General features: G+C 48.6%; 1 protein-coding gene across 1 annotated transcript in view; it reads right to left on the bottom strand.

Annotated features, from left to right (window-relative positions):
• The window catches only part of Kank4 (KN motif and ankyrin repeat domains 4), a 31,886-nt gene extending 18,372 nt beyond the window's left edge, over positions 1 to 13,514 (bottom strand). The window contains exons 1-4 of the mRNA XM_032901805.1: positions 13,456 to 13,514; positions 5,383 to 7,293; positions 3,013 to 3,124; positions 745 to 963 (exon numbers count right to left, since the gene is read on the bottom strand). Of these exons, the coding sequence (XP_032757696.1) occupies positions 745 to 963; positions 3,013 to 3,124; positions 5,383 to 7,293; positions 13,456 to 13,471 (2,258 nt within the window). The 5' untranslated portion in view covers positions 13,472 to 13,514. The remainder of the gene's footprint in view (positions 1 to 744; positions 964 to 3,012; positions 3,125 to 5,382; positions 7,294 to 13,455) is intronic.
• Positions 13,515 to 17,385: the final 3,871 nt, after the last annotated feature.

Genomic DNA, 17,385 nt, shown 5'->3' with positions numbered 1-17,385 from the left:
CTGCCATCTTGGGCTGTTGCAATGGAGCAGCCCTGAGGGCCTGCTTGACCGTCAGCTCTGTTCTTTCGTCCCTCACACCCAGGCTGAGGGTAGCAGAGGTGACGTCAGTGGTTCTGGTTGGCTTATTTCTATATATTGAGAATTTACTCTGAGCCAGGCATTTCACAGCCTTCCTCATACAGTCCTTAGATCAAACCCATTTGGCTGCAATCCTTGCTTCCTGGATGAGGACACTGAAGTGACTACAGGTTCAAGACCCGGATGGTCCAAGTGAGGAACTGCAAGTTTGGGCAGCTGTCGTCAGCCACGCAAAGCTCCATGACAGGAGAGTCTGTGTGGAATTAGGAGGACCTGGGCCCAAATCCCTGCCCTACTCAGGGGCATCACCTCGTCTCCCAAAGCCTTTGTTTCCACGTCTATACAGAAAGGATTGCAGTAAGGTCTACCTTCCAGGACTGCAGAGAGGATTCCATAAAATAACACGGGCCAAGTCCGTCCTATTCACAGCACCAACAAATGCTTGTTTTATATATAGAAAAAAACCTGGGCCACTGGGGATTTTCCTCATGAAAGCAAGAGTCACATGTGTTTAGTTTACCCAGCAAAGGAGTTGGCACAAAATAGAATCTCAACAAATGCTGAACGGATTGATAGAAATGTACACACACAAAAGGGACTAGATAAAGATATGCCCTTGCCCCTCTTTAGAGGAACATGTGTCCCATTTTTACCCACACGACTCACCTCTCGGCCCTCAGGTGAGAGGCTCCCTTCCCCGGCTCACTCATGTGGCCTGAGTTACTGGTGCCTTTGGAGACTCCCTGCCCGGCCTCACAGCTGAGATGCAGGTCTCTGTCCTCCCTGGGCTCTGAGCGGTCTTGTTTCTTCTCGGTCTCACTGTCAGACAAGTCCTCAGGGGAGCTGTCCTCCCCACTGGTGTCCTCGCTAGATGTGGTCTCATAGCTACGGAAGAGACAAAGGTTATTTGGGTCATCCTTCTTGACCAGGGCCAGTGGTTCAATGTCAACACCAGTACATGGAATCCTAATGTTAGGACCAGAGAGGAGCCCAAGTCTCAGGATCCCCATATCCACCTTAAATTTCCTCCTTTAGCCCCCTTACTCTAGTCCAGATTACTTCTGGTGAACCCTCAGGGCCTGTTCCACACAGGCTCTGTGTGATAACAGCCACGAATAGAATGTCCATGAGGGAGACTGAAGGAAGACTTACTTCCAGTAGAACGTGGGTTACAGTTGGGCGTGGTGGTACACACTCAGGGCAGTGAGGCAGGAGGGCTGAGTGAGTGGCTATCTTGGGGGGCTACAAAGTAAGATCCTGTCGAAAAATAAAGTGTGTGTGTATGTGTATAATACGGGCTTTTAACCTTGGTCACACACCAGGACGTTGGAATACTTAGCATTCTCAGTATGTGTGACTGTACCCCACGCTAACTGCACTCGTCTCCATGATTGGAATCAAGAATTTTCAAGGCTTGGTGCCCAGGATATACAGCCACAACGAGCACGTGGTTCTAGAGTTCCAAACACTGAGGAGTAGCCAGGAGAAGAGTCGGTGGGCAGGGCAAGCAAGCAGGAAAGAAGGTAGGCGGCAAGCCTTCAGGGCCCTTCAGGTCTGGGCTATACAACCCATTCCTGTGTTTGCAGCAGCATCCTGTACTTCCTGCCAAGAGAACTGCCAGTCAGCACTTTCTTCTTTCTTATGTTTTTTTTAAATAATTTATTTATTTTTATTTTATGTACACTGATGTTTGAGGGTGTCAGATTCCCTGGAAGTCGAGTTGCAGACAGTTGTGAGCTGCCATGTGGTTGCTGGTAATTAAACTTGGGTCCTCTGGAAGAGTAGCCAGTGCTCTTAACTGCTGAGCCATCTCTCTAACCCCCTCTTTCTTATTTCTTAAAATTGTATTACATATATTATTTATTTATTTGAGTACACACACACACATACACACACACACACACACACACACACACACACACTCATATCACGGTGTGTGTAGAGAGAGAGGTCAGAGGACAAATCTGAGGGAGTCAGTTCTCGCCTTCCACCTAATCCTGGGGATTAACTCAGGTCCTGACTTGGTGGCAAGCGCTCTCACCTGCAGAGCCTTCTCACTCAGCTCCTTTTGCTCTTCACTTCCCTCTGAGCTAAAGGTAGCAACCGGGATTCACTTGATTCGTTTTTTTAAACCCTGTCACCTAGCATATAGCTGTCTTCTACTGAACATTTGTGGAATGACCAATTTAGGATGCAGTCAGGTACAATTTAAGAACATACTGTTCAACCACAGACTGCATACACACCAGATTGTACTGCTTAGTGACGTCACTGATGGCCTAGCTTGTGTAGCCCTCTGATGCTCACCCAGTGATGAAATCCCTCAAGGATCGCTTTCTCAGATGGTGTTAGATGGCCTATGGCTGTGTCTGACTCTCACTCTCCCAGCCTAGAGAAGGCTTGGCTCATGTTCTGTATGAATGGACTAGTTGTTTTTTGTTTGATGTGTAGTACATTAGAGGAAGAGAAAAAATAAAGGTGGATTGGGCTTGTGGTAGACAGAGTGCCTCCTAGTGTGTGTCTGGGTTCAAGTCTCAGCACCAGAAATAATAAATAAATAAATAAATAAATAATAAATAATAAATAAATAAAAAATAAAAAATAAAGTTCAACAAACCAGCCATGCTTGTGCTAGTTTCAGTGTCATGTTCAAGTCAGAGACCTTCCTCACAGGACCTAGAGACCCTGAACTCCCACAGGCCACCTTGAGGTGGACTCTGGAGAAGCCACACTATAAGTAGAGGTTCCAATAGATCAGCACAACTGGCAAGGAGTCAGACATGTGCAAACCCAATATGGAGTGTTAACAGGCCATGGAGTTTGAGTCCCTGCAGGAGAATGAGACACAGATGTGTCCCCCGGGGAAGGGGTCCTAAGGACAATAGCGGGTTAGGGAGCAGGGAAGGCATTCTGAGCTTCACGAGTGATGCTTACCCACCGTTAACCCCAACAAACTGAAGGTTCTTTTTGGTCCCATTACCTCCTGCACGGAAGCCATAGTCTTTCTTTTTCATTATGGATTTAAGGCTGGTCGACGGAGAGATCTCTAAACAGACACAATATCACAGGTTAGAATGGCCTTAGGGAATATAAACTAGATTATTGCTTTGAGAGGATATGGGTATATGAAAAGGGAGAAAGGGCAGGGGGTGGGGCAGATAATGCAGTTCAGATGTTTTGGGGCTGTTAGCCGGAGGGCCTCAGGCTCAGTGTTTGCAGAGCTGTGTACCTGGGAGTAATGTCCTTCTCTCTGTGTGGATGACAGAGTGTAGGTTGATGTCATTATGTAGGTGAAGGCAGGTACAGGATAGAACGAGGCCCATCATTGGATGAGAAGGAAGGATGGGTGGGAGAAAGTTTTAGAGAGGAGAGGAGACCAGAGCAAGGGGGAGAGCAGCCGGGAGAAGCAGCATGGAGGCAGACATAGATGATTCTCGCCATGCATCTCTACATAGATACAGGTTGTTATGACTGTCTTAAGGGATGGATGTGCAGGATTTTCTGTGTCTAGATGAGCAAACTGTATCTTATCTAGGTGGGTGGTTTATATCCTTATCAACTGGTAGTAAGTTAACGGTGTGGATGTATTGTACATTGAGTAACTAACATATAAACCTGGTTGTTGAGTTTGTTGAGTCATGACTTCACTAGGTTGTTGGGAGTGTGAGCAGAGTCCGTGACAGGAAGCCATGCTTGGGGCTAGAGTGGCATGGAAAATAGCAAGAGCATGCGGATCCGTGAGGACTGGGAACTCCCGGGAACCGGTCATGTGCTTTTTTAATTATGCCACAACAGCAGAGTAGTATTGGAACGCGTCTCAGAACCGTGTGTGCGGTGTTGGCATTGCCTTTATCCCGGGGCTGGGGGTCTGGAGCTCAGACTTGCACACAGAATGGTGTGGCAGAGCTCAGGTCTGTGGATGAGATTCTATACCCGTCTCTACTCAAGGACATCGCAAGAGTGCTTTGGATAGCGTGCACATTGTCACTTGTGATGACACTGGACTCATGACTGATACGTGACCCAGGTCACAAACCTTGTGCTATGTGATGGCACGGAAGACAGTTCCCCACTGGTAAGTCTAGAAGCAGCAGAAAAGTTTAGCAGCTGATTGTGGCCTGTGGCAGGGAGCCAACTTACTTTCTGTAAGGCACTAGACAATTCGGCTTCACTCAACAGCAGAGTGTGCGTGACGACTTAGTCATCTCTGCTCAGCTCACGGGTGACTTCCGTATGTGAGCACCCCCTCCTCTTCCTTGCCCTCCCTCCCTCTTCCTTATCTTCTCTCAGACAAATAGTAAATGAACTATTTCAGATCTTGTAGGATGATGTCATTATGCGGCAAGGCGGGTCCAGCCTATCATTGAATGAGAAAGAAGGGTAGGCAGGGAAAAGTCAAGGAAGGAAGGAGGAAAGAGGAATCAAGATGGACATGACGGAGGAAGATGGTTCCGATCCAGGTGGTCTGGGTCAATTTTTGTCTTGTCTAGGTGGGCGGTTTCTATCTTTATTAATTGGCAGTGAATTTATTCTGTGGATGTATTGTGGATCGAGAATTTAATACGTAAGTCCAATTGCTAAATTACGAGTTTCTGGAACTTTGATTTACTGGGCTAAAGAGGACTGTGTGAAAGAAATGGGCTGCGAGGCAGTTGGAGCGTGCGGATCTGCTTCTGTTGCTCACGTGAAGTAAAAACAAGCAAGGGCCCGAAGAACAAAATGTGTGTGTGTGTGTGTGTGTGTGTGTGTGTGTGTGTGTGTGTGTGTGTGCCAGGCTTGGTAACTACCGCCTAGGGGACCGCACGGATAGGGTGACTAAAAGGGAGACAGCTGGGAGAGGGAGGCTTGCGGGAACTGACAGAAAACGTTCCTTTTTAATTTTTACCACAACAAGATCTCATTATAATGTTCTTCCAAATTCAAGTTAGAGAAAACCTCTGAAGTGAGAAGCCAGCAAGGAAAGTGGGAACTGGCAAAGAAGGGACACCCGGGAAGAGTGTACCTGCAGGATCCTTGTCTGCCCAAGACAATGGCCTGCACACAATGAGCCACAGACAAGGTGGCCTCAGGGAAGGCTCCGGGCTGCAGGCTTAAGGCTTGGCAAATGGTTTCTCCTCCATACCACTCTGTTGCCTGTGGTAGCTGTATGTGGTGACTCTGCAGCCAGATACAATCCAGCAGCAAGGCCTCCACAATCAGTTTTTATTCTCCTGAGTCCATGAGGGTGTTAAAATCCTTTTCAAAAACATACCCGTGGAATTAAAAGCCCTCATCCCCTGAAGGAAAGTAGGCATGAATAGTTACCTGGAGGTGGGGGAGGGGTGGAGGGGGGCGGAACAGGGGATTCCTTGGGCTCTGGCGCCTGAGCTGAGTAGGCAGAGAGCAGCAGGTTAAGGGAACTGAGCAGCTGGTTCTGGATGCTGCTGAGCTTGGAGGCAGGCTGCTTGATGGCGCTGGCCAGCTCCGGGTACCCGTGCTCCAGGCAGTTCCACTGCTCATGCAGTAGCTCTTGGATCTTCTTGACATACTGCCCGATTGTGGCGTCTTGTGGGGAACTTGCTGGCCTTCCTGGACGCTCTGCCCCTGGGAGTTGTGAGCTGGCCTCCTCCCTGATCACTGGAGCGGATTCTCTTCTGCTCCAGGGAGAGCCTCCTGCTGCCCTGCTCAAGCCCCCAGCTCCCCCCTCTGGGTCTCTCTCCTGTTCAGAAACCTCCTCTTCAATCCGGAGTTCCATGGAGAGGCAGCTACATAAGGATGAGGCGAGGATCTGCTCAGGCCCCCTTGGCAGTGACAGTTGGGGTGGCAGTGCGGGTTCTTCGGGGCTCTGATAGCTTTGCTTGTGATTATTTTGGACCCATGGGAAGCCATTCTTTTCTGCTCTCGATGCCCAGCATTCAGGATCTGGAGTGCTCAGCAGATTGACCCCGATGTTCTTGTCCTGTGACTCTCTAGGGATGAGTTCACGGAGGGGGTCAGTGTTCACCATGGCGTCAGTCCTGTCCAGAGCGTCACTGGCCTTCTCTTGACTAAGCTTTTCTTCTAAATGGGCTACAGTACACTCCAATTCTTGAATCCTCTGCTCCCTAGCCTTGGTCTCTTCTTCCTGCTGCTCAAGGGCAGCTCTGACCTGGGCGAGCTCTTCAGTTCTCCCTGACAATTTGTCCTCTAGGTCCAGGACCTGATTTTTCAGACTGGAGATGCTGCTGGTATCAGTCTCCACCAGGCCCAGGCTCTCCTCTGTTACCCGGACACCGACGCTCCTCACATCCACTTCTATGGGTGGAGGGGGCGGGATCTCACTGATATTGAGCTCAATTTCCTCCAGGGAGAGCTCGTTCTCAGGGATGGGGGACGGCAGAGGGGGAGGGCTGGGAGTGGAGGAGCCAGGTGATAACGCCAGGTCTGCTGTTCTAGTATGGTGCTGAATGTCTACCTCCTCTAGATCCACTGAGACATTCTGAACTGAGGAGGAAGGAGCCGGCTGAGAGAGGTGACTTGCAGCCTTGATGTCACCTTCTTCTGGTTCAGCCCCCTCCCAGACCGGCTCTGGGATTGCTGGCTCCAGTTCTCCCACCGCTGTGTCTGTTGACTGGGCTGCTGCTTGGAAACCCACGAGCCCTTCTGCAGGGTCAAAGGTACCATCCTGGACACTGCCTTCATCCTGGAGAGGAGGGAGGGCAAGAAGTGTGGAAGGGCCTGAGGTCAGGCTGGGCTCTTCGGGGGCCTGGTTTTGCGGCAGTGTAGCGGGCATGCTGGATGCTCTCAACAGCTGGGGCCGTCCACTCCCAGCATCCTCCAGAGAACCAGCCTCCACCTGCCTGGTGTCCTTTGCCAAGAGGGCCTTTCTGTGGTAACTCAGCTCATTGCCATGCACTGTGGCCTGGGGGAGATCACTCAGTGGGACTGACTGGGATTGCTCCTGGGTCCCCAGGGATATCTTTCTGGGTACCACAGGAGACCAGTTCTGCTGGGGAGGAGCAGCATGGGAGCGGTCCCCACTGTTGGGAAGGCTGAAGTTTCGGGGCAGGGTACTAAACTTAGCCTGCTTGGCTCTCCTGTGGATAGGAATCCTTTTGATGGTGTGTCCCTTCTCAATGTCATCCACGTATTTGAGAAAGTCCAAGTCCAAATGAAAGCCATATGGGGTCTCCACAGAGTAGGGGTAGCTCTTTGGAGGCTCTTTCTCTTCATCCCCCTGAGGGGACTGGTCCTTGGCTAAGAGATAACAGACATACAGAAAAAAGCACAAAGTTACATCGAGGCTCTCTGTGACTTTGACCTCACGTTATCTATTGTATGAGACTTCTCTCCAATGCTCCAGCCTCTGAAGGGTGCCGCTCAGTCTATGAACTTGGTGCCTGTGCTGGGATAGCGTCTTAACAAATCAACATGTGTGTAGCCAATGTCTGCACTTTCTTATTTTCAATAAGCCTCAGTTGTTGTTATCACGAACCTGCCTGCGGACCAGGAAAACAAAATTGCCTCACACTGTTTTTTGGGTTGCATCATGTAACTGCTGAACTGAAGTCCAGCCATTTGTCAGGGAGGGACGTAACTCCCAACTGTCGGGTACAGACATGGAGGATTCCGAAGGGCGAGACAATTTTCTCAGCATTCAAAAAGAAACTGGTATGCCTAAATTGGTTCCAGTAAATCTCGCAAAAGGCTAAGCTATGGATAATTTATGATTCCTGCATTATTTAAGCACCTGGGGTGCCTAAGCCTCTGGTTACCTAAACACCAAAGAGAAATGGAGCAGTTGACCATAGGTACCCAAAGTTCCTTCCGGATAAACTGCATATGGGGTAGCAATGTGAGTTCTGCTTTCAAAACCTGTGCTAGTGAGGAAATACCACACTTTTCATGGACTGTGAAACAATTGTCAAGGGAGGAGAGCCCATAAATGTCAAAAGGAACTGACATACATCCTCCTAAATGTGGGGCCCATGGCCTCCTAGGGAAGCCTGAACCTCAGTGGGAGGGAGGCATGGAAGGGAGAATGTGGTCCCTTAAACCACCATTGGTCTCCCTTCTGACTCCCACAGAAGACATGAGGAACCTGTCAGTCTAATGACTACTGAAGTCACTGGGATTTGCACACAGATTCTCCCCCCACTGCCACTCCCCCCAGGCTAAATAGTCTTGATCCTCCGATGCTGTCCTTATGACAGACACCCTTGTTACCTCTGTGAGAACATGCTTTGAGAAATCTGAGCTCGGAAGTCAAGAGTACAGAGACTGACTGGCTATGGTAGGGCTCACCAGTAGGCTCAGGACTCAAAGGCTGAAGCAGGAGTTCAAGTTCCAGGCTAGCCTGAGCTCTATAGTGATACTTTGTCTCAAAAGAAAAAAACAAGATCAAACAGGGAAACAAAAAGAACATGGGGCCTCTCTGACCTTGGGGAACTTACCGGCTTCTCTGTGCGGCATCATTTATAACGTGGAAAATAATAATAGGTGATGTACGATTATCGTGAGGCCTAATGAATTAATAATGAATATGATATACTCAGTCCCATGCCTGGCTCATGATAGACATTCTCAGTGTTATAGTTGCTATTCTTGTGGAAGACCAAAATATAAAGAACTGAGAGGTCCCAAGACATATGTGACTCATCGCCTGGAATGAAGGGGGCCTGCCCGGCATTCGCTGGGATTGATTGCTGGGTTTCAGTGCGAAATTATAAAACTCCAGCAATTCAGTCAATTTACCTCGCCTACTATTTACTGAGTGCCTATGTGTCAGTCACTGAGCTATATATTCTGGAAACACAAGGGTGAGTCAGGAATAGCCACTTCCCGGAAAGGATTTACAGTCAAATAAGGCAGCAGCAAACAGTGCAGTGTCCCGGGCACAGTCTACAGTGGTCTCCTTCACTGACTGACTCTTTCCTGTCTCTGGACATATTTTCTTGGACATAGAGGAAAACTTTACCTTGCTAGTGGGGGGAGACTTCACGAGAGTAACATAAAATGAGATGCTATATGAACGAATAGAAATTGCCAGAATAAGAGGGCAAAAAAGACTTCGTAGCAGTTTATCTCCCAGATGAGTCCACTGACTCCCAGCCCCATTAGACAAGCAAGCTAATCCACAAAGAAGGAGGAAACCATTTATTTACACCTTCGAATCTCTGCTGGCTCTTGATGCTTTGACCAAAAGAATACGGTAACAATGATGCTAAGAGAACTCAAAAGGTAGGAGACCAGTAGTTTCTACCATGAGATAAATCTCTGAGGCTGTCATGACGTGAGGAAGCTTAAGTAGCTTTCCAGAGAAGTTACCTGGAGAAGGAGCAGGGGTGTAAGGAGGGTAGAAAAAGTCTGTCCTAAGTATAAAAGTCACCAAGGGACATCTGACTACAGGAAGGACTCAAGGGAGGAGCTCTCCGCTAAATGTGGATCAGTAATCAATTATACTGTGGGAAGCCATTAAGTTTCAGGGTGGTCTGGGCTCCTGAAACAGATAGCCAGGACAGGCATTCTCTAGGTAGAGGTCAGGGAAATGGCAAAGGCATGTGTGCTCCCACAGCACACCGGGGGTGGATAAAACTTAATATAGCCACAGCTGAAAGTGTGGGGTGGAAAAGCAAGGAGAGAAAGACAAAATGGAGAAGGTGAAGAAAAGCTGGATCATGGGGCAGCCTGTGTGCATGCCTGCTATGAGACTTACTGTCTAGGTAATGAGATTCACTCTCTGGCTTTAAATAAAAAGTGAGTCTGTTGGGCAAATTTCAAGAAGAGAGGTACTTATTGTTATTTTTTTGTAGTTGCTCCCTGGAGCCCTGAGATTATAGTTGTGCGTCATCCCGCACAGCTCAAAATGAACGTTCTTGCCATAGATTAAAAGAAAGATACATCAGAAGCCAGAGGCCAGTAGAGGGATTGTTGATATGATCGAGGTGAGAGAAACAGGAAGTGATTTGGAGAGGAAGAGGCGGGCTTTAAGAGGGCAATAATGATGGGGTGGCCGAGGGAGAGAGCTTGGGGCTGTGTGTCCGATGGCTCCTCCTTCCAGCAGTGCTACATGACTGTCCAGGGGCTCCCTGCTTAGGCATCTCTAGAGGATGGAATGGAGCCAACCTGACACAGGACGTCTCTGCATCACTATTGTGAAGTAGATCTATGGTCCTTTGGGTGATGGTCACAACCACAGCAGAGAGCCGGGTGAACTTCTGGGTCACATCATGGTCCCTGTTGGACTTTAGACTTCAGCCAGACAAGGAGACAGTGTACCCCTGGCACCCAAATACCTCCATTTAACCACATACTTTCCCATCCACCTACACGTTTCCCCCCAACTTTCCCACTTCCCAAGGAGACACATTGCAATGAAAGTTATGAGAACATTCTCATTCTTGCTTCTGTTGGCTTCCCAAGTTGTACTCTGAAGCCTGCCAATCCACTCAGAACAACCCTGAACTAGAGGACAAACCAAGTCTGAGAGGAGATATCTGTCCAAAGTTCAGTGAGGAGACCCATGACCCAAAGCTGAGACTTCTAAAGGAGGGACTGCATTATTTACTGTAGTGGTCTACTGCCTCTATTCAGTGGAAATACTCCGAGTTTCCCAGCAGCCTCTGGGAGCAGATCTAGTGCATGACTACATAACATCATGTATGAAACAGACTGTTGAAAGGCAAAATATTGGCCAAGAACCAAGAGGAACTAAAGGAGTCTGGAACTGATATGTCGAAGGTAAGAGGTTTATGAGTCCAGAGAAATGGGCTCAGCAGTTAAGAGTATTTATTGCCCTTCCAGAGGACCTGAGTTCCATTCTCAGCACCGATGCCAGAGAGCTCACTACTGACTGTAACTCCAGCTAGCTTCCAAAGTCACCTACAGAGGATATGCCTACCTGGATATATGCACATAAATGAAATATATATAATTTATTTTTATTTCATATGCATTAGTGTTTTGCCAACCCCCAACATGCATGTATGTCTGTGTGAGAGTCCGAGTTACAGACAGCCGTGAGCTGCTATGTGGGTGCTGGGAATTGAACCCAGGTCCTCTGGAAGAGCAGCCAGTGCTCCCAACCTCTGAGCCTTCTCTCCGGCCCAAATATATCTTTTCTTAAGAGATGAGTTGTTTAAGAGGCATCTTCCCACACATACCCACATATCAACTTGGTTATCCTCACAGGGCCCTGCATGACACTCTCTGCATTCTGCCTTTTCTCCCAGGGCAAGAGCAATGGTGGAGCTCAAGCCCTTATGTGTGAGACTGAACCTCATGTTATGTTAGTTATATCTGGTGACAGGTTTGCAGGAGTTTAGGCATGGCCTCAAGGCAAAAAGTACTGAGAATTATCTCTGTTCAAGATGAAAACTAAATGTGATAAACCAGCCCACTTGTGTGGCTCTGGGGAAAGAATCTCATATTTTGACTTTATGATTCAGGGTCTCCCTCCGTAGAGTATGATGCCTGGCTGTTTGACTATGTGGGTTAGGTAGACATGGGGAGATTCTGATGGGACTGAGGAGGATTGGCTGTCGATTCTTCCTCTGGGCTATCTAACTCTGTGAGGATCAGAGTTTGGTGGGAGGAGGAACGTCCCCCAAATAACCAGACAATGGATCAGGAGGGGGAAGAAGAAAAGCAAGCTATAGGGGATTCAGAGGTACTGGAAACTGTCTCACTTCAAAAACAAAGCTGGTTGGTAGGCACTTGGAAAAGACCAGCAAACATAGCCACCGGACAGAGAGAACACACACACACACACACACACACACACACACACACACACACACACACACACACACACACACGCTGTGTGGGGAGGATAGGAAAGGAACAAAGGAGGGAGTGGCGGTCATTACTTCAAAGACTAAGTGAAGTGCAGCAGGTGACTGAGTCAATCAGAGATGATTAAAGAAAGAAGTCGAAGCTCAAATATCTGCCATCAGTTTCAGAAGGAAATGGGAAAAACAGAATTATGAAGACGCGGCCAAATGAGAAGCTGCAAAGACGGGATTTTAACTTCTTTCAAAAGCCAAGGTGGTGCAGGCACGGTAGCTCATGCCTTGAATCCCAGTACTCCAAGGAGGTAGCGGTAGGAGGCAGGCAGGTCTCTGTCAGTCTGGTCTACACAGCAAGGTTCAGGACAGCCTTGGATACACAAGGAGACCCTGTCTAAAACAAAAGAAGTGAAGACACAAAGGGAGGGGCACGTTTCTTGAGCTTCTGGGTAGAGGAGTCGTTGGTGCTGAAAGGGAGTTACACTGAGGAGGAAGAGCAGGGATGCACCAGAAGAGTGGCTCTCAGTGGGGAGTGGCAAACTCCTGAAATACAGGGCAATGCATTAGAAAAAAGCAGGAAGCCTGGGCATACTGTGGCTGGTAGTCCTAAGTCCTGCACTAGTGTGGGCCACTCTTCAGGGCTGTGGGACTGCAAGATTGTGGACTCTCCCATTACCTGAAACTAGGCAATCTGAAAGAAGACATCCACTGGAGTCAAGAGCTTGAGGTCTAGACTGTGGCCTGCAGCACGTTTCCCAGGCGTTGCTATTCCCTATGCTAGATAGTTATTACTCAGTGATTTGTGTCCGCCATCTTGCTTCCTTCTGCACCAGCCCTGGGAGATAGTACTCATTCCCATTTATACCTGAGGTATGACAGATAGTTTGGGGAAATGCCCAATATTATACCACCACTTCTTCTCATAATTGTCCTTGTGACTGGTTTTGCCTAAGGGTTAGGAGCCAACAATTATAACATAGACAGAAGTGTGAACACTAACTGTCCATTGAGATTAGGGCAGGTTTTTGGGGGGCTGTTTTTCCTGTGCTTTACTTACTCTTCTGCCTCCCCATGGCACCATGCCCCAGCCACCCTCCCGAATGATGAATGACATGTGGTTAAGTCATTACCGATGGCCCAGAAGTTAACTATCAGACACACACACAAGGCCATTTCAAACCATCCAGCCCTGGCCCAGCCATTAGGAGACCTCACAAATGGGCCCAGGGGAGGTCAGTCACGCTGGCCTACACCAGAATACTGTCTCCAACAGCTTCCACAAAAAACAATAAGTGTTGTTGAAGTCACAGGAGCTTTATTTCCTCATCTGTTCAAAAAAGGTGGGGGTAAGTGATGATGTCAGGCATCCTATTTCATTCTGGGTACTTGGATGAGAGGAGAAGAAAAAAGTTTAATTCACATGCGTTTGATGCTTTGTACGTCACAAGACTCCATTTTCATGCTCTACACCCACTGTGGCTCACAGCTGAAGTAGGAGCTGGGGAGGGAGGGCAGCACTCCATGTTGGGTGAATTTCTCCTGCACACTTTTCCAGAGTCATTCCAGCAACCGGTGGTGGTTAACCCTTTCCACACCAGCTAACCCTTTAAGTCAGGGGACAGAAACTGCCTACCGTCTATCTTCTCCATCGTCTCTCAGGTACTCCACATCCACGGAGTCTGCGTGATTCGTTGAGAGTTCTGAAAGGAAAGAAAAAGAAGTGGTCAGTCCCGCCAAAGCTAGAATATGTAGAAGCTAAGGAGACAGTATGAAAAAAGTAACACTCAGCTGGGCCTTTCTCCTAGAGATGTTCACAAACTAGCGTTCCAAGGCGGGAGGTGAAAAGCTAGACACATTCTGGGTGTGTCTTCATGGAACACTAGCGGTAGCTGACACTAAAGGAGGCACTTAGCCCAAGCCCTCGTTTGGCAAGTCAGGCAACTGAGGCTAGGTGAATTGTTTTATCCGAGGCGTCTCAGCAGACTATTGATGGAGCTGGAAGGAACATAGGGAGGGACCTGGTAAGAGCATGGAGTCCATCCATTCTCTTTTGAGATGATTTGAGGCATTCCAATCGATTTTGGGACAAAATGAGACAATGTCAGGACAGATGAGGAGCTGATATGGAAGTAGGGTTATAACCATGGCGATAAGGGGCTGATACAGAGGGGTGGTTTATAACCATGGTGACAAGGGAACGTACAACCCATTTGGCCAGAGGACATCAGGAACTTCCCAATAGAAATGCCTCCTCACTCTGAATTAGTCAACCTTAAGGTTTGATCATCAGTCCTCAAAGTTTTAATCCATTCCCAGGACCCTCTCTACTTCCTATCCCATTACAATAACCCACCCAGAAATTGGCTTTTTGTGATTATCAATTTACAACAGAATCATGAGTTATTCTTAGCAGTGGAAGCCGAGCTGTTATAGGAATTTTAATATGTTCAATAGCCAGAACAGTGGGCTAATAATGACAGTCCTGGAATGAGGAGTGACCCTCCCGGAACACACACATCAAGGGTGGGCATGGGAGAACTGATGACATTATTGCCTGCCCCGTAAGAGGGAAAGTCAGGACTGCCCGATACTGTATGTGACATAAACCCTGGGAGCGCTGTGTCTCCCCAGCGTGTGTCTTACTGTCCATCCGGGATCCTTTACACAGCCTCCACACCCCAGCCAAGGGCCTGTCTGACATTTGGCTGAGCCTCAAAGGGCACATAATGCTTTGTGGAAGCAGAGACGCAAGAGTTGTGACTATCACACTTAGTTTGGAGTTAATGGGCTACTGGACCAGCAAGTGCTTGATTCTGGTAGAGAATAGAGCTGGAGCAGACAAGTCAGGGATAACGAAGACCACAGAGGTGGTGGGTCTAGGGGTGGCCTGGAAGGAGCCCAGTGGAAAGGAATGGAGAGTTCCAACCTGGATGCTGGAGGGCTGGCCCTGAGGAGAGGAAGAGACTCCTAGGCAGAGGGCTCCCCTGTTTCTCCCATGACCCTTTGGGGGTGAGATGGAAAGCAGAGAGGGTTGGACAAGTGTGTCAAGTCAAGCTTGGGAAGTAACTTTTGGTCCCCATCATCTTAGCCTTTCTTTATTCTTCTTGCTCCCCACACCCTGTGACGTTACCAAGCCGAGAGTAGGGTTGGAAGCATGTGACATACTTGAATTGTCTCATACAGTTTGTACCTTAACCCGGATAGGATTGCTATGCTCATTGTTCAGGAGAGGAAACTGAGGCTGAGTTAAGGCACATCACAAGGGTTGCACTGTAACAGGGGCTCCGGCCTAGCCTGCTCCGAGTCTGTGTTAGAGGTAGTGGCTATAAACACCTGTCCTTCGTCCGGCCAGCCCAGTTCACAGTTGTGACTGTCCCTTGCTCTCCTTAGGAGGAGAATGTTTCTGGCTAATACTTCTTCCTTCTCTATTCAATTCCTGAACAGCCTGTAGGCCGGGAGAAGGAAGGACATCTTGGGCCTCATGAGTCCACCACTCTAAGGCTGGAGAGCACCACACGTAACCAGACCTGTGGCTGCAAATTCTAAGCAGCACGTGGGACGTTAGAGTTATTGCCTTTGGCTAGGATTCTGAATTTGGTCCATCAAATGTGGGATCAGATGACTTCTAGGGATCATTCCATACACATCAGGCTGGATTTAAGAATGAAAAACTCTATGGAGGCCTCTAAGTCCCTCACCCCCACCCCACACTTGCATTCTACTAAAACTAATCACTTCAAGGCTACAGATATTAAGTGGAGTCGAAACCCAGCTCTCTTAGGAAGGGCTTCACAACTCTTCACTCTGAAGGACTCTAAACACAGAGAGGAAATGAAGGAATTCACCCCTTCCTTCCCCACCACAGCTGGGCCCGCTTTTCACTATGATTCTTACAGTAGACATCTTGGAGTTTGGGAGATTCCTCGGAGTTGGGCAGATGTTTGATGGTTAGGTGAGTGGAAGAATAAATACCACAGCAGCACGTGCTGCTCTGCTGGGAACACAAGGACGAGCATGAGGATGGTCTTGTGGGTCCTAAGTTCCCCTTTAACGTGGGATCCTACAGCTAACTAGAACACGTAGCCCTTGTCAACACCCTGCTGGGCTGTATCCCCAGCATGAAGCTCTTTGATATCTCCTGCTGTCCTCTGTGCTTTGTCCGGGTCTCAAGGACCCCCCAGTGACAGCCCAGCCTTTCTCAGTAGTTCATTCCATTCACAACCCTTTGAGAGTTCATAGCATATCTTTCTAGCTCCTCTCCCTATCAGCAGGGCTTTTGAAGGTCAGGATTCTTACAAGATGCATCCCTGTATGCCCCCCAGCTCTCCACATTTAAAGCTCATGATCTGCTGCATGATTTTTAAATAACTAAAGGAGGGAGCAAGCGTATCCATCTTCAAACAGAACCTGTGGAGAGAAATGAACAGGTGCCAAGCACTGGGTGTCACCTGACCACCCTCCCCCACATAAGCAAGCGTGGGAGCTGGCTTTAAATTATAGATGAAGACACTAAGGCAGCCAGAGGCTATGTGGCCAGCCTCAAGTTCCCCAGTTAACTAGGGGCAGGATGGCAAGTGTGTTAGCTTACAGGCAATTCCATCAGGTTCCTCCCAGGGACCTGGCAGTGGCTTAAGTCATCACCTGCCACCTTTACCCGTTGCCAGGTGCGGGCTGCATATAAAAGGACTACTTGCCACACCAGTTGGTCCCCTCTTCCTGTTCCCACGTGTTTTTGGCCAGTCCCTCTCTCCCCATTTCTGTCCTTCTCTGTCCCCTCTTTCCCTGCTCTCATAGCTCTGCTCCCATCTGTCTGTCTCTATCTCCTCTCCCCCAAATAAACTTCCTCTATATCAGGTCTGCTGTATGGTTTGATTTCTCCAGGGGGGGGGCACCTTGGCATGAGCCATCTAGGCACCCCCCCTACACATTATATTTTATAACAAAGTGTCCTTCAAAACTTAGGAGCGGAGGAGCGGCCTGAGGCTGCCTATGCAGTCCACCAAGGCAGTTGGTGTCAGCAAAGAGGGCCCCTGTACAGCTAGACCTTGTTAGAAATGGTCTCCTCGAGCCAGCCCAACTCCTGCACATTTTTACCCCTGCCCTCCCCCATCCACATTGACTCCTTTTATGATGCCATTTTCAAACCCCATTTAACCTCAAGTCAAAACAAAGAAAGCTTCCCTTCCTTAGTCCTGAAACTGAGACCCGCATCTGCATTTTTGTTCTCTTAAAACCCCTTCTTTATTCTGTAATAATAAAAACTCCACTTTTCATCACAGAACAGGCTGCATGCCAAAATAAATAGCACCTTGGATTTCCTTGAAAAGAGAGCTTGGCTCGAAGCACAGCCCCGCTGCCACAGAACTCTTGGACAATTCAACCTTACAAAGTCAAGTATTTAGCATGGTAGTGCACCAAATAGCATCCCCACTGGTCCCCTCATGATCACCTGGCACTGACAGAGCACTCTTTCCCAAAGAGAAGTGAACGATGCCGCCCCTCACCCCATACCTAGGAGGACCCTGCCCCGATGACGCGTTGAGACAGCAGCTTTCATTCCTCA

Source organism: Rattus rattus, chromosome 1, assembly GCF_011064425.1.
Source record: "Rattus rattus isolate New Zealand chromosome 1, Rrattus_CSIRO_v1, whole genome shotgun sequence".
Lineage (NCBI taxonomy): Eukaryota > Metazoa > Chordata > Mammalia > Rodentia > Muridae > Rattus > Rattus rattus.
The sequence above is the reverse complement of the archived record's forward strand: the minus strand, read 5'-3'. Positions and strand labels throughout refer to the sequence as shown.